At 45.9% G+C, this 17,977-nt stretch overlaps 1 protein-coding gene across 4 annotated transcripts in view; it reads right to left on the bottom strand.

Annotated features, from left to right (window-relative positions):
* dnajb5 (DnaJ heat shock protein family (Hsp40) member B5) overlaps nt 1-17,977 on the bottom strand; it is a 34,760-nt gene that overhangs the window by 11,744 nt on the left and 5,039 nt on the right. Inside the window, exons 1-2 of one of the 4 annotated variants that reach the window (XM_008117868.3) lie at nt 14,917-15,216; nt 3,741-3,991 (exon numbers count right to left, since the gene is read on the bottom strand). In XM_008117868.3, the coding sequence (XP_008116075.1) occupies nt 3,741-3,991; nt 14,917-14,954 (289 nt within the window). In that variant the 5' untranslated portion in view covers nt 14,955-15,216. Of the gene's footprint in view, nt 1-3,740; nt 3,992-4,219; nt 4,316-12,895; nt 13,366-14,916; nt 15,217-17,977 lie in introns of those variants that run through there. The other 3 variants (XM_003225500.4, XM_008117869.3, XM_062972623.1) reach the window with 3 other exon arrangements.

Below are 17,977 nucleotides of genomic sequence, written 5' to 3'. Positions count from 1 at the left end.
GCATAGACGGTGCACACGCTCTCTCTCTCTGCAAACCTCTCCTCTTGTCCCCAGGTGCTCTGTTTAAAGACACATTGACTTGTTTTAAAATACTCTTTCTAGTCCTAAAGATTTTGGGGGGAACTATAGAGCTATAGGTTGTGTGCATTTTGAATTATCAGGCACTCAAGAAGAAAACAGGACTAGGTTGCTGTGAGTTTCCCGGGCTGTATGGCTATGTTCCAGAAACATTTCCTCCTGAGGTTTCACCTACATCTATGGCAGGAATCCTTAGAAGTTGTGAGGTCTGTTGGAAACTAGGCAAGTGGGGTTTATATATCTGTGGAATGATGTCCAGGGCGGGAGAAAGAACTCTCGTCTGTTTGAGGCAAATGTGAATGTTGCCATTGACTATCTTGATTAGCACTGAATGATCTTGCAGCTTCAAAGTCTGGCTGCTTCCTGTCTGCGGGAATCCTTGGTTGGGAGGTGTCAGCTGGCCCTGATTGCTTCATGTCTGGAATTCCACCGGAATTAAATTCTTCCCCAGCATTAAAAAGCTCTAAAATCAGGACAGTAAATAAATAACAACACTCTGAAAACAGGGAAATTCCAGACAGGAAGCAATCAGGGCCAGCTGACACCTCCCAACCAAGGATTCCTGCAGACAGGAAGCAGACAGGCCTGGAAGCTGCAAGGCTTTTCAACACTAATCAAGGTGATTAATTGCAACATTCACACTTGCATCAAGCAGACAATAGTTCTTTCTTTGTCCCACTCTGGACATTATTCCACAGATATATAAATCCCACTTGACTAGTTTCCAACAGACCTCACAACTTCTGAGGATGCCTGCCATAGATGTGGGAGAAACGTGAGGAGAAAATGCTTCTGGAACATGACAACACAGACTGGAAAACCCACAGCAATCCAGTGATTCCGGCCATGAAACCTTCGACAACACACCTGGTCTTGTTTTAAAATACTCTTTCTAGTCCAGTGTTTCTCAACCTGTGGTTCCCCAGATATTTTGGCCTTCAACTCCCAGAAATCCTAACAGCTGGTAAACTGGCTGGGATTTCTGGGAGTTGTAGGCCAAAACACCTGGGGACCCACAGGTTGAAAAACACTGCTCTAGTCCTAAAGACTTTGGGAAGAACTATAGAGCTATAGGTTGTGTTCATTTTGAATTATCAGGCACTCAGGAAGAAAACAAGATGCAAGAAAGCTTGGGAAAGATCTCCTGTATTATTACTTCTTAGCACTTTAATCCCTTCCTACCTTACCTTATCCCATATTATCCCAGTTGACTCTCTGACATTTGTTTATGCACTTAATTAAAGCTTTGGATATTGTGTTTTATATGCCCACCCCCTTTTATCTCCAGTGGTTGATGCTGTATTGTTACTCGTTTGTTCTGATTTTATGTATTTTATTGTATTTTTAAAATGTTTAACTTGTTTATTTTATTTGATTTATGTTATTACTGTTTTGTTTTGATAGTCATTGTAATTGCCTTATTCTGTTTCGTTTTGGGCATTGCCCCATGTTAGCCGCCCCGAGTCCCTTCGGGGAGATGGTGGCGGGATAGAAAAATAAAGTATTATTATTATTTATTGTATGACACAGCATACAAGATAGATATGCTGGATTTCATATCACAAAATCACAAGTCGAACACTTCCCAAGTGTCTAGGACCGTGTGATGTATTTTCGGATGATGTGTGCAGATCCCAGCAGGGTGGCCTTTTGCAGTTGACAGATCGTAATTTTGTCAATGTCTATAGTTTCCAAATGCCGGCTGAGATCTTTTGGCACGGCACCCAGTGTGCCCATCACCACCGGGACCACCTGCACTGGTTTCTGCCTGAGTCTTTGAAGTTCAATCTTGAGGTCCTGATAGCGGCTGAGTTTTTCCTGTTGTTTTTTGTCGATGCGACTGTCACTTGGGATGGCAACATCAATGATCCAAACCTTTTTCTTTTCCACAACTGTGATGTCTGGTGTGTTGTGTTCCAGAACTTTGTCAGTCTGGATTCGGAAGTCCCACAGTATCTTTCCGTGCTCATTTTCCACGACCTTTGCAGGTTTGTGATCCCCCCAGTTCTTTACTGCTGGGAGGTGGTACTTGAGGCATAAGTTCCAATGAATCATTTGGGCCACATAGTTGTGCCTCTGATTGTAGTCTGTCTGTGCGATTTTCTTACAGCAGCTGAGGATATGATCAATGGTTTTGTCGGTTTCCTTGCACAGTCTGCATTTTGGGTCATCAGCTGATTTTTCGATCTTGGCCTGAATTGCCTTTGTTCTGATGGCTTCCTCCTGGGCTGCAAGGATCAGGCCTTCTGTCTCCTTCTTCAGGGTCCCATTCGTGAGCCAGATCCAGGTCTTCTCCTTATCAGTTTTTCCTTCAATTTTGTCAAGGAACTTTCCATGCAATATTTTGTTGTGCCAGCTGTCAGCTCTAGTTTGTAGTGCGGTTTTCTTGTACTGGTTTTTTGCCTGCTGTGCTTTGAGGAGTTTCTGATTTTTGACTTCAATCAAAGCAGGTTCTTCACTTTGCTTGACATATTCTCCCAGGGCATGTTCTTCTTCTTTGACTGCTTGTTTTACTTGTAAGAGTCCTCTGCCCCCTTATCTTCTTCTTCTTCTTCTTCTTCTTCTTATTATTATTATTATTATTATTATTATTACAGTAGAGTCTCACTTATCCAACACTCGCTTATCCAACATTCTGGATTATCCAACTCATTTTTGTAGTCAATGTTTTCAATATATCATGATATTTTGGTGCTAAATTCGTAAATACAGTAATTACTACATAGCATTACTGTGTATTGAACCACTTTTTCTGTAAAATTTGTTGTATAACATGATGTTCTGGTGCTTAATTTGTAAAATCATAACCTAATTTGATGTTTGATAGGCTTTTCCTTAATCCCTCCTTATTATCCAACATATTCGTTTATCCAACGTTCTGTCGGCCCATTTACGTTGGATAAGTGAGCCTCTACTGTATTATTATTATTATTATTATTATTATTATTATTATTATTATTATTATTATGTGAGAGCTTTGGAGAGGTACTTTTGTGAGGACTGAGCTACAATACCCAGGATCCCCCCAGACAGCCTTGCCCTTTGCTTCCAAATACTTTAGAAGTTACTTATTAGAAGCAAAAGCATGAAGCTGCATAATTCAGAGAAGTGGCTTATTCCAGGTTAGCAGGGCTACCGGGGGCTGTTTCCTCTGGAGCAAATCCTGGGCTGACGGGGCCAATGAAGACAACTACTATTCCCAGCTCCCTTCCTCACCACCAGCAAAAAAAAGGGCTTGCAGGACGGGCAGGCCTTTGCCAGGCGGATGGGGATTGCTTATGAAACCAGGAGCGATTACTAAAATTGGGAAAGGCTCTGACACACAGGACGCGGCACACAAACAGGGCAGCATGTACTGAAAAGGAAGCAAAGGAGAGGCAGAAGTCCAGCCTCTCAGATGCCACGGGGGAAGCAGCTTTAACCCACAGATCACTGAGCAAACTCCGTTCCCTACCATTCGCCACCAGCAAAGCCCACAAATTAGCAAACTCTCCCAATCAGTAAATGCCAGCCTGCCTGAAAAATACATTCACGAACAAGCACATGCTTGAATTTGCCAGGGGAAAAAAACACCAAGAGCCTAGTATCTGCTCTCAATGAATGACCTGTGTTTTGTTTTTCTCCTTGGCTTGGAAGCCTCAAGAACAGAGCATTTCCCTTACCTTCTTCCCCGTATTGGTCATAAACCGCCCGCTTCTTGGGGTCGCTCAGGACGTCGTAGGCTTCGGCGATCTCCTTGAACTTGTCCTCCGCGTTGGGGTCCTTGTTCTTATCCGGGTGGTACTTTAAGGCCATTTTCCGGTAGGCTTTCTTGATCTCGTCTTCATTGGCTCCGGACTGGATCCCCAGGGCCTTGTAATAATCCTTCCCCATGGTGGAGACCGTCCCAGTCCCAGCCGCCGACTCTTTATTCCTGGAAGACGTGGGAAAAGGAGAAGGAAGGAAAGAAAGACAGACGAAGGTCAGAAAAGCCCAACGTTCCACAATTCAAGCAAAAGGCACCAGAACCCTGGATGGTCCTTGGCTTTCTGCATATGCTCTTGGTTGTTTGCATTGAGAACCATGAATCTGGGCTCTACAAGGCAGGTGGAAACCACTAACCTCCCTGCAAAAGGGGATTTTGGAAGGGAGCTCCACTCACCGTCCCTCTGCAAGACCCCTGGGGCAGATCGCACAGGCCGTGTGTTGTTATTTGGAGGGCACCACGTGACGGCGTAACCGGAGATCGGGACCTTCTGCCAGCTGCAGGCCTTTGCCGTCTCCAAAACAAGCTCACTTGAGGTAGGAAGGCTTTATTTAGAAAGCACAGGTACAGAACTGCTCCAGCGTGTTATTGTCAGAACTGACAGCTTCTGCAAAGTTACTCATTGTATAGCAGGCATGGGCAAACTTTGGCCCTCCGGGTGTTTGGAGTCCAAAACACCCGGAGGGTCGAAGTTTGTCCATGCCCGGTCTAAAATAAGTGAAGGAATCATTCATGCCTTCATGTGAGAATGGTCTCGGGTACCAAGCTGTTCTCAAAACAAATCTACAGCTCATCCTATCCATTAGGGCCGGGTTGCGGCGCAGGCTGGTTAGTAGCCAGCTACAATAAATCACTATGACCAAGAGGTCATGAGTTCGAGGCCAGCCCGTGTCGGAGTGAGCACCCGACCATTAAAACAATAGCCCTGCTCGTTGTTGACCTAAGCAACCCAAAAGACAGTTGCATCTGTCAAGTAGGAAAATTTAGGGACCGCTTATGCAGGGAGGCTAATTTTACTGATTTACAACACCAGATGAGGAAGTACTTCATCAAAAAAGGACTCGTGGTCACAGTGGATGATGAAGCAGCAGCTCCCCCTGTGGCCGGAATCAAACACACCCTCACAAAGCCAGAAGCTGGGAAGTTAAATAGCCTCTGTGTCTGTCTGTCTGTGTGTTATTTGTCTAATGGCATTGAATGTTTGCCATATATATGTACATTGTGATCTGCCCTGAGTCCCCTTCGGGGTGAGAAAGAAGGATGGAATATAAATAGAGTAAAAAAATAAATAAATAAAAATCCCAATCTACCCAAAACTATATTGCAGTACAACATAACATCCTATAGCAAATAACACGTTACACATGAAATGTGAAATAACAATGTGATATAATAGCTCCCCACCTATATATGATATAAGAGCTCTATATGATATATGGTTTGATATATAGTTTGTTAAAACAGTGGAAAGGGAAAGCCAGGTATAATCAGGCGCGCATTCTAGAGTTTAAGAAAGTCCCAAAACAGCTTCTTGGGGGCCCTGCCAAAAGTTATCAGAACCTAAGTGACTGTGACTCGGCCTGAGTCATCCGGCCATCTTCCATGGATGATCAAGTGTATGTATTATGATAGAATCATAGAGTTGGAAGAGACCTGGTGGGCCATCCAGTCCAACCCCAACTAGCCTCTACTTAAAAGCCTCCAAAGAAGGAGCCTCCACCACACTCCGGGGCAGAGAGTTCCACTGCTGAACAGCTCTCACAGTTAGCTAGTTCTACCTAATGTTCAATTCCTAATGGAATCTCCTTTCCTGTAGTTTGAAACCATTGCACCATTGCATCCTAGTCTCCTGGGCAGCAGAAAAGAAGCCTGCTCCCTCCTTCCTATGACTTCCCCTCACATATTTATACATGGCCTTCACCATGTCTCCTCTCAGCCTTCTCTTCCGCAGGCTAAACATGCCCTGCTCTTTAAGCCGCTCCTCATAGGGCTTGTTCTCCAGACCCTTGATCCTTTAAGTCGCCCTCCTCCGGACACCAGAATCTCCAGAGTCATATTTTAACACTCCAACCATTGGCTGCATTTCCCCAAAAATAAAAAATAAAAAAGGTGAAGAGTCAGGAGGTGATTTTAGATCTCTCTCCTCATAAATTTTTGGGGTCTCTGATCACAAGGACCCTTGTTGGGTCTCCTTATCCTCATAGGTAAGAGGAGTGATATGATACCAATGTGGAGTCGGGCAGATTTAAAGTATAAGTTCCTGACACATTCTCTATAACTAGAAACAGGTGGGAAAGCATGGAGTCTGCATGGAAAGCATGGAAGGATTTTCCAGCAGGTCTTCGTAACACTCGGCGGGCGAGGAAACGAAAGACTGATTAGCCAAGGAGCGTTCTTTTCTCCGCCACCCCCTCAATCTCAGCCCCTGTTTTCTGTGCTTTTGCAGATTGCCTTAAAAGAACTTTCTGAAACAATACGGCGCCGGGGGTTCACTCGGGGACACGTTCCCACCATGTACCAGTGGAGAGGCGGCAGAGGAAGGAGCTGTTAGACGGAGACATCTCGCGATGGTGGCAGGCTATTTTTAAATCACTCGCCAGCCCAGCCGAAGCGAGACGGAGAGCTGACGGAGGAACCCGGTGCCAGGCTGCACGCGGTCAGTGGGCACAGCGAGATTGTGGCCGGAAGTGGAACGGGCAAAAGCGTTGCACACACAAGGAACACAAGGAAATGGGCATCAGGTCTATGGTTCTTCTGGCCACCTAAAAGTCAGCACCTCTCTTGCTTGTGCCCTGAAAAGACAATTTCACTGCTTTTCTGCACTTCAGACTGGGAGTTCACAGGTGCTTTAGTCTGGCAGGCTTCATCTGGAAGTGAAGAAGCATCAACACTTGTACAGAGAGCATTTAAGGACAGAGGGAACCCTATGGGGCAGGCCGGCTGCCTCGTTCACACCTCTGTTTCCTAGATTTGTGATAACTCAAGGTGCTTGGCTTCCTGCTTGCGTGGAGAGGCCACTTCCCTCTCCTTCCCAAAATTATTTACTGTGCTTTATTCCCTGGTGGCACAGTGTGTTAAAGCGCTGAGCTGCTGAACTTGCAGACCAAAAGGTCCCAGGTTCAAATCCCGGGAGCGGAATGAGTGCCCGCTGTTAGCCCCAGCTCCTGCCAACCTAGCAGTTCGAAAACATGCCAATGTGAGTAGATCAATAGGTACCGCTTCGGCAGGAAGGTAACGGCGCTCCATGCAGTCATGCCAGCCACATGACCTTGGAGGTGTCTACGGACAACGCTGGCTCTTCGGCTTAGAAATGGAGATGAGCACCAGCCCCCAGAGTCGGTCACGACTCGACTTAACGTCAGGGGAAACCTTTATCTTTACCTTATTGCCTTTTGTTTGAGAAGGGAACACCACGAGGCTTCTCTCTGCACCAGAATGCCTCACCCACAGACATGAGAGTCAGCATGCAACCCAAATCAGATAACTTTCTTTTGTCTAGCTACTCTTTTATCTGAGTTGTACTCCCTGCAGTAATAAGTGTTTACCTTTTTTGAACCTTACCAGAGCTTCCTGCTTATTATTTCTCCCATTTCCTACCATATGTTTATATGTGTATTTTATGAATGTTTTAATGTAACTTAATTTTAAATTGAATTGAAATGTTATTGTAATTTTTATATGTCTGTTTCATATTTGTAAGTCGCCCAGAGTCTCCTTATTGGGTGAGAAGGGCAGGGTAGATATACTGTAATAAATAAATACATAAATAAATAAATATGTTTATATACAATGCTGCCTATACTGCACTTTCCTAAGGATACCAAATATCCCTACACATCAATATACATCTCTACCACAGAGTCACCAAGAGATCACAAGAGTCACTGAGTCCAATTCCCAACCAGAACAGCTAATACACACCTGAAGCATCCCTAAAAGCAGTGGTTCTCATCCTGTGGGTCCCCAGGTGTTTTGGCCTACAACTCCCAGAAATCCCAAGCAGTTTACCAGCTGTTAGGATTTCTGGAAGGCCAAAACACCTGGGGACCCACAGGTTGGAAATCACTGGTCTAAGATGATACCACCCAACCTGTGTTAGAAATCCTCCATTAAATAACAATTTCTCCCAAGGTAACAACAACAATAATGTAACAATAACAATGGGCCCCTTGTGGCACAGTGTGTTAAAGCGCTGAGCTGCTGAACTTGCGGACCAAAAGGTCCCAGGTTCAAATCCCGGGAGCGGAATGAGCGCCCACTGTTAGCCCCAGCTCCTGCCAACCTAGCAGTTCAAAAACATGCCAATGTGAGTAGATCAATAGGTACTGCTCCAGTTGGAAGGTAACGGCGCTCCATGCAGTCATGCCGGCCACATGCCCTTGGAGGTGGCTATGGACAACGCCGGCTCTTCGGCTTAGAAATGGAGATGAGCACCAACCCCCAGAGTCGGTCACGACTGGATTTAACGTCAGGGGAAACATTTACCTTTAACAATAACAATATCTCCCAACCTTTGGGCCTCCAAATATTTTGGACTTCAACTTTCAGGAATCCCAGCCAGTTTACCAGCTGTTAGGAACTGTGGGAGCTGAAATCCAAAACACCTGAATGCCCAAAGGTTGGAAATCACTGGCCTAAGATGATACCACCCAACCTGTGTTAGAAATCCCCCATTAAATAAGAATATTTCCCAAGGTAACAACAACAACATCATTGGCCTAAGATGATTCCATCCAATCCTTATTAGAAATCCTCCAATAAATAACCATAACTTCCAAGAATCATTGGCCTAAGATGATTCCATCCAATCCATATTACAAATCCTCCAATAAATAACCATAACTTCCAAGGTAATCTACTGAAAGGTCTTATAGCCTGGGCAATCTTTCTTGTGTTTCTAACCATCCAAGCAAAACACTCATATGGTCAGTTCGGCTTGCACAATACCACAGTCCTATGTGCAGAATACAATGAACCGCAAAAGGTTTTATCAGAAAAAGAAGGCCCTGCCTTTTGGTTCTCATGCCAATGGTTCTCAACCTGTGGGTCCCTAGATGTTTTGGCCTTCAAGTCCCAGAAGTCCTAACAACTGGTAAACTGGATGGGATTTCTGGGAGTTGTGGTCCAAAACACCTAGGGACGCATTAGATGAGAACCACTGCAATATACCTCTTAATCAGTTTACACATTCTATCTCCCTTCTATTTAGGCCAGGCATGGGCAAACTTGGGCCCTCCAGGTGTTTTGGACTTCAACTCCCACAATTCCTAACAGCCGGTAGGCTGCTAGGAATTGTGGGAGTTGAAGTCCAAAACACCTGGGGGGCCCAAGTTTGCCCATACTTGCATTATACGTGTTCTAGACACTAAACTATCAATGCATCCTAGAACTGCGTTCCTTGTTTTAGTTGTCACATCACGCTCTTGGCTCACACTCAGCTTGTGGTTGACTAAAGCTCCTAGATCCCTTTCGTCCCATGGACTGTTGTCAACAAAGTTTTCCCCACTCTACATCTATGCATTGTGTTACACACACACACAACACAACCCTGCCTGGTGGCTTGCCCTTCCCTCCGGTAACTGGGGCCTGGATGAGAAAGAGGAGGAATGCTGCTGACACAGAAGCCGCAAGCCTTTCTCTGTGCTAATTGGAGGGTGCGGGAGGTGGAAATGAAGCCTCCAGCGGCGCAAGTGGGGCGGGGAGTGGGCCACAGGGAGCAGCCAGCAGCTGGGTGCCTCATCCGCCACCCACGTCCCTCCCAACCCCACTCGGGTGCTATTGTCAGGCACAAAGGGGTCACGAACATCACCCCAAACAAATGTGCTAGACCCAGAAAAGGCTGGCTCATAAATGCCAGGTGGGTGGGAGTCTTCCTAGACCCTCAGCCAGCTCAGAGACCCTCAGCCAACTGGAGAGACTACAGCCTTGCAGATGTGGTTGGATTGCACCTATTATTATGTCACAGCAAACAAGACAGATATGCTGGATTTCGTATCACAAAATCACAAGTCGAACACTTCCCAAGTGTCGAGGACTGTGTGTTGTATTTTCGGATGATGCGCGCAGATCCCAGTCGGGTGGCCTTTTGCAGTTGGCAGATCGTAATTTTGTCAATGTCTATTGTTTCCAAATGCCAGCTGAGATCTTTTGGCACGGCACCCAATTTGCCCATCACCACCGGGACCACTTGTACTGGTTTCTGCCAGAGTCTTTGCAGATCAATCTTGAGGTCCTGATAGCGGCTGAGTTTTTCCTGTTGTTTTTCGTCAACGCGACTGTCACCTGGGATGGCAACATCAATGATCCAAACCTTTTTCTTCTCCACAACTGTGATGTCTGGTGTTTTGTGTTCCAGAACTTTGTCAGAAGACCTGGCTCTGGCTCATGAATGGGACCTTGAAGAAGGAGACAGAAAGCCTGATCCTTGCAGCTCAGGAGCAAGCCATCAGGACAAAGGCAATTAAGGCCAAGATCGAAAAATCAGCTGATGATCCAAAATGCAGACTGTGCAAGGAAACTGACGAAACCATTGATTATATCTTCAGCTGCTGTAAGAAAATCGCACAGACAGACTACAAACAGAGGCACAACTATGTGGCCCAAATGATTCATTGGAACTTATGCCACAAGTACCACCTGCCAGCAGGAAAGAACTGGTGGGATCACAAACCTGCCCCTATTATTATTATTATTATTATTATTATTATTATTATTATTATTATTATTGACACAATGACATAGTCTCACACAGCAAACAAGATAGATATGCTGGATTTCGTATCACAAAATCACAAAGTCGAACACTTCCCAGAGATATACGGCAAGCCCCAACCCTTCTGAGTTTTAGAAAAGCCCTGAAAACATGGCTATGTGCCCAGGCTTTCGATGATTAAATGATAAAGACGACCCAGACTGACTTATGGCCACAGTACGAGGATATTGGATGAATGGACTTTAACTATATGTTCCAGGTTTAGGGAAACCAGGGAAGTTAAAATCTCAGTCTATGATCGGAGGAATCACAGGGAAAGACTGGTTCTGAGGTGGTTGGAACCAGGGAAGTTCAAAAGTCAGTCTGTGATCAAGGAATCACAGGGAAAGACTGGTTCTAAGGTTGTGAGAACCAGGGAAGTTCAGATCTCTAGTTTGAGTCATTTTAAATAGGTCAAGTGACTTATTTGAGTTAGTAGTGGAGTCTGAGTGATAAGGAAAAGCAATCCCAGTTAGATCCAAAGTGATCAGTTGATAGCATCGGTTGTAAGAGAAGAAAAAGGTTTAAACTGCTCAAGGAAAGGAGAAAGTGTACGCCACCCTGAGTCCCTTCGGGTGAGAAGGGCGGGATATAAATGTTGTAAATAATTAAAGAAATAAATAAGTGTTTAGGACTGTGTGATGTATTTTTGGATGATGCACGCAGATCCCAGTAGGATGATGATTATGATGATTATTATTATTTATTATTTATACCTCGCTTTATCTCCCCAAAGAGGACTCTCAGCATCCCTCACCAATGGTTATACTAGCTATAGGGCTGATAAAATCCTAGAGTTCGAAATAACCTAGAGGGCCATCCAATCCAACACCTTTCTACCAACCAAGCAGGAAAATCACATTCAAAGCACCCCTGACAGATGGTCATTTGCTTCTGCTTAAAAGCCTCCCAAAAGGAGCCTCCACCACACTCCGGGGCAGAGAGTTAGACTGCTGAACAGCTCTCTCTCACAGTAAGGAATTTCTTCCTCATGTTCGGGTGGAATCTCCTTTCCTGTAGTTTGAATCCGTTGTTCCATGTCCTAGTCTCCAGGGCAGCAGAAAACAAGTTTGCTCCCTCCTCCCTATGACTTCCCCATATATATTGATACATGTCCCTCATCATGTCTCCTCTGTCTCAGCCTTCTCTTTTGCAGGCTAAACATGCCTAGCTCTTTCAGCCACTCCTCATAGGGCGTGTTCTCCAGACACTTGATCCTTAGAGTCGTCCTCCTCTGGACACATTCCAACATATTGTCAACATCTCCCTTCAATTGCAGTGCCCAGAAGTGGACACAGTGTGATTCCAGGTGTGGTCTGACCCGGGCAGAATAGAAGGGAGCATGACTTCCCTGGATCTAGGCACTAGACTCCTACTTATGGAAGTTTGGCCACCTTTCACTGACCATGACCCAAAGGAAAGGGAGGGAAGGATGCACGTGTGGAGGGAAAGCAGCATGCCCAGAGCATGGCCCGCAGCACCTCATTCCTTGTCTCCCTGGGCAATTTTGTGCCACCGCCGAACAGACGAGAACAGCACGTAGCGCCGTGATCTGGAGCAGCCCCCGTCACTGCCGCTCGAAAAACCTCCTTCTTCTCCCCGAAAGAGCGGGGGCCGCCTGACGTCAAGCGGCAGGGAAGACTGCCAAGCCTTGTAGGTCACCCCCCGCCGCGGGTTTGCCATTCTGCACCCCGCACACACGATTTTTGGTAAAACACGACTCGGTCCCCGGATCACCCTCCACCGCCGCCTCCCACCCAGAGCCAGCTGCACACTTTTCGCTGCCACGCTTTCGGGGAGAAAGCCACCTGAATCACACAGCAGGAAAGGGGAGAGGGTGGGAAACAGGGGAGGAGAGGAGCAGATGCCTGGCCCACCTGCCCACATTTCCCTTCGGTCTTCCAAATCCTCACACCTCCTTCTCCTCCTCCTTCCAAAGGCCAAGCCACCAAGGAAGCAGGAGGATTGGGAGAGGCGTTCAAGTGGAGGTGGGAATGGGAAAGTGGTCTCACACATGGAATCTGCAACCACCCACTCCTTCTCCAAACCATCCCTTTGCAGCACATCCAAAAGCCATCTTAACGCAGACATTGCAAGCGACCCGGTCAGCTAGAGGTCACAACAAGGCAGTGATGGGATGCAAATAGACAGTAAAGCAAGCATCTCTTCTTCGGCACGTTTCCTTTCATCCCTTCCACTCAAAATCAGGTCTCCAACCTGGAGATAAAGATGGATGCTGGCAGACCACCACCGCCACCTCCAGCCAGACGCAAATGACATTTAAGGGCATTTAATTTTACGAAGACGATGCAGTCGCTTACCGGAATTTGATAAAGACATTCATAGCCCAGGCGCTGAATTTTAGAGGCTCCAGCTTGATCCGGAACATGGCTCCTGAGACGGTCCTCCCACGGCAGCGCAGACCCTCCCCTGGGGAAGAGGACGGAGGGAGGGGGGCAGCCTCCGGGCGCACACGCAAAGGAGCCCCCGGCCCCAGCTTGGGGGGCTTCGGGGCCAGCTCCCCTCTCCTCCAAGGCAGAGGGACCCCCGCCTGCGTCCCCACCAAGGGAAAAGCCAAGGAGGTGGGTGGGTGGGTAAGGGGGTTCGCGCGGCAGCCTTCCCTTTGTGGCAAAATGCTCAATGAAATCGCTGACAGCCACAGTGCCTCTCCTAATTGGTTTCTGGCTGTGGGCTCAAGCAGAAAAGCGGCGCTGAATGGTTCGCTGTGCACAATCTCCCAGGAAATTGGGGGAGGGAGAAAGAGAAAAGGGGGGTCTCTGCCCTTTGGCACCTCCCTTTGCAATCTCAGAGGAGCCAATTCAGGCAGCAAACGTGTGTACTGTACAGTATTTTGGGACTGAGGAGAGGGAAGATAAGATTCCGAATGATGCGATGCCCAACCACCCAAAGGACAACCTGTGGATGGAGACCTTTCCCAAGGGAACGAATGTCCAGACACGCTGGGGCTGCAAAAAGGGTGGAACCAATTTCCAGATATCCGCTTGGCATCTGTAGCAAATTGGCACCTGAGAATGAGACGTAAGGGACGCCGGCAACATCCAAAGCAGAAAAAGGGAGAATATTTGAGAGGTGTTATGCCCTAAACACGTACAACGCCATCCACCTCAAGAGCAAAAGTTTCAGAGCATCCAAGCAAAGAAAGAGATAAATAGGTCGAGGATTCATGAGTTTCTGAGGTCACCAAGGGATGTAATGGCAAGGACAGCCAGACTGTCGGCACTTGTCGGACCCCACGCTTGTTTGCTGCATCTCACAAGTCACCAGAGCGGGAAAGACTTGGGTAACACACTTACGTAATTTGTGGGGACTCCGGTCCCTGAGCAAGTTGACAGGGGAGAGCAAGAAACAGCCCCACAAGCACTGGCAGGCACCCCAAGTCCAAATCCGTCTATGTCCCCACACTCCCTATCAGCAGCTGAACCCTTCTCCTTTTAGCCCTGCTCGAGTCCAGCACAACCCCGACAGGCAGCAAGCCAAAAAAAAAATGACCCCACATCTTATACCGTACTAACAAATTCACTACAGGGTTGTTGTATGTTTTCTGGGCTGTATGGCCATGTTGCAGAAGTATTCTCCTGAGGATGCCTGCCATAGATGTGGGCGAAATGTCAGGAGAGAATACTTCTGCAACATGGCCATACAGCCTGGAAAACACACAACGCTGATCCCAGCCATGAAAGCCTTCGATCCACTACAGTGAATTTAGGAAGGCACAAACTGACCAGGACCCCCAAACCAGATGGGAATGGGCTCCCCATCCCTCAAAAGAGTGGTCGGTTCACCAAGAACAACGAGGAGCCAGAGACAAAACCACCACTCTGGTTCCCCAACACAAGTGGCTGTGTTCATGTCCTGGTGGGAACTTTCTTCAGCCACTGCCCAAGCAGTCGTAGAATAATAGAAACACAGAACTGCCATAAAAGAACACCCAATCTGAGCTCTCCCCACAGAAAGTAATTCATCGGGGTTGTTGTATGTTTTCCGGGCTGTATGACCATGTTCCAGAACTTCTGGAACATGGCCATACAGCCCAGAAAACATACAACAACGCTGTGATCCCGGCCATGAAAGCCTTCGACAACACAGTAATTCATCCTTTGTTTAAAAACTTCAGGAGAAGACGATTCAACCGGACTCCTTGGCAGTCCACTGCCAAACAGAAGTTTTTCCAAATATGCAGACTGAATCTCTGCCGTTGCCACTTGAATCAGAAACAAAGCTTTCCCACTCCTCAATGTGACCTCCTTCCACACATTCAAATACTTCTCCCGTGTCCCCTTCTCTCGCCCTTGGCTAAGGCTCCCCGGTCCCCGGGTCCTACCTCTCCACGCGGCTCCAGAAGAGCAGAATGGCTGGCATATCACCGGAGGGAGGGAGAGTGTCACTAGCACCAGGCAGGCAGGGAATGCCAAGTTTGGTCAAAGCCGAGGCTGTTGGGGATGGAAGGAGGCAGACGCAGGCAGCCAGGAATGTGCTCAACTCTCTCTCTCTCTCATGCGCTGCTGCCGGAGTGGAGAGGCAGAGAGAGCCCTCGGTGTCCCAGAGGAGCTGCTGCTGCTGCTGATGCTGCCAGTTTGGAGGAGTCACCAGCAAGAAATGTCATGCCTATCCTCCCGTCTCTGTGAATCATCCCTCTCCCCAGCTCTGGCGGCGATGGCCATGCCCACCAGTCCCACGCGTGTGCCCACCCACGCACGGCACAGCCGGTGCCAGGCAAGGAAGGAAGGAGACACCCCCAGACCCACACCTCCCACCAACAGGAAGGAGGAGGAGAAGCAGCAGGAGGAAGGCCTTCCTTCCCCACAGCCCTCCCACAGCCCCCCAAAAGCAAAGGAAGAGCAGAGGTGCCCCACTTATCGGGTGTCCCAGGGATGGTGCCTCCTCTCACCAAGGAAGGAAGAGAAGGGCTGATAGACCTGCTCTGAGTCTCCTTTAAGAAAGTGGAGTGTAAATATATATAATAATACATTTATCAGGCGTCCCAGGCAAAGGAGAGAAGGGCTAGAAGCAGAACCAAAGGAGGAACCGCTTTGAGCCTCCTTTAAGAGAGAAAAGCAGAATATAAATAAATATAATGGTATTAATTATAAATATATTAATAATTATATAAATATTTATTTATTACTTATTTATTTACTGCATTTATGCCCCACCCTCTCTCACCCCAAAGGGGACTCAGAACGGCTTAAAAAGTTGTATTTCCATACAATACATTACATCATTAGGACAGCACAATAATAGCCTTATATATTACTATATTGCACTATACCACTATACCGTAATATTATTAGTAATATTACATTTAATATATAATATATAATTAATATTATTACGGGGCCCCTGGTGGTGGCACAGTGTGTTAAAGCGCTGAGCTGCTGAACTTTCAGACCGAAAGGTCCCAGGTTCAAATTCCGGGAGCGGAATGAGCGCCTGCTGTTAGCCCCAGCTCCTGCCTAGCAGTTCAAAAACATGTGAATGTAAGTAGATCAATAGGTACCGCTCCGGCCGGAAGGTAACGGTGCTCCATGCAGTCATGCCGGCCACATGACCTTGGAGGTGTCTGCGGACAACGCCGGCTCTTCGGCTTAGAAATGGAGATAAGCACCAACCCCCAGAGACAGACATGTCTGGACTTAACTTTACCTTACCTACATTTATACCCCACCCTCTCTCACCCCGAAGGGGACTCAGAACGGCTTAAAAGTTGTATTTACATATAATATATTACATCATTAGCACAGCACAATAATAGCATTATATATTACTATATTGCACAATTCCACTATACCGTAATATTATTAGTAATATTACATTTAATATATAATATATAACTAATATTATTATATTGTATTATTATTAGTACAGTAGAGTCTCACTTATCCAAGCTAAACGGGCCGGCAGAAGCTTGGATAAGCGAATATCTTGGATTATAAGGACTGATCAAGGAAAAGCCTATTAAACATCAAATTAGGTTATGATTTTATAAATTAAACACTAAAACTTCATGTTATGCAACAAATTTGACAGAAAAAGAAGTTCAATACGCAGTAATGTTATGTTGTAATTACTGTATTTACGAATTTACCACCAAAATATCACGATATATTGGAAACATTGACTACAAAAATGGCTTGGATTATCCAGAGGCTTGGACAAGCGAGACTTGGATAAGTGAGACTCTACTGTATTAGTATTATATTGCATTACATTATAATAATAGTATTATATAAATATTTATTTATTTATTTATTTATTATTTACTACATTTATACCCCATGCTCTCTCACCCCAAAGGGGACTCATAACGGCTTAAACCTCGTATTTACATATAATATATTACATCATTAGCATAGCACAATAATAGCCTTACATATTACTATATTGCACTATACCACTATATCGTAATATTATTAGTAATATTACATTTAATATATAATTAATATTATTATACTGTATTATTATTAGTATTATGCTGCATTACATTGTAATAATAGTATCAATATTACATGTACAGTAGAGTCTCACTTATCCAACATAAATGAGCCGGCAGAACGTTGGATAAGCGAATATGTTGGATAATAAGGAGGGATTAAGGAAAAGCCTATTAAACATCTAATTAGGTAATGATTACAAATTAAGCACCAAAACATCATGTTATACAACAAATTTGACAGAAAAAGTAGTTCAATACGCAGTAATGCTATGTAGTAATTGCGGTATTTACGAATTTAGCACCAAAATATCACAATGTACTGAAAACACTGACTACAAAAATGCGTTGGATAATCCAGAACGTTGGATAAGCGAGTGTTGGATAAGTGAGACTCTACTGTATATACAATATAAAAGGAGCCCCTGGTGGCACAGCAGGTTATATTCGCTAAGCTGCTGAACTTGCTGACCAAAAGATCAACAGTTCGAATCTGGGGAGCAGGGTGAGCTCCTGCTGTTAGCCCCAGCTTCTGCCAACCTTGCAGTTTGAAAACATGCAAATGTGGGTAGATATTGATCTACCCGGAGCGGTACCTATTGAGGTACCACTCCGGCGGGAAGGAGTCATGCCAGCAGCCACATGACCTTGAAGGTGTCTATGGACAACGCCGGCTCTTCGGCTTAGACATGGAGATGAGCACCAATCCCCAGAGTCGGACACGACAGGACTTAACATCAGGGGAAAACTTTTACCTTTACTAACAGTATTAATAATACATTTATCAGGTGTCCCAATAAAGATGCCCCATGGAAGTGGGAGAAAGAAGAGAAGGGCTAGAAGCAGAACCAAAGGAGGAACCACTCTGAGCCTCCTTTAAGAGAGAAAAGCGGGATATAAATAAATATAATAGTATTAATAATACTGAAAGGAGGGACAACGAGAGATGTCT

The sequence above is a fragment of the Anolis carolinensis genome, chromosome 2, assembly GCF_035594765.1.
Source record: "Anolis carolinensis isolate JA03-04 chromosome 2, rAnoCar3.1.pri, whole genome shotgun sequence".
In the NCBI taxonomy this organism is placed as follows: Eukaryota; Metazoa; Chordata; class Lepidosauria; order Squamata; family Dactyloidae; genus Anolis; species Anolis carolinensis.
This window is presented reverse-complemented; position numbering and strand designations above follow the sequence as displayed.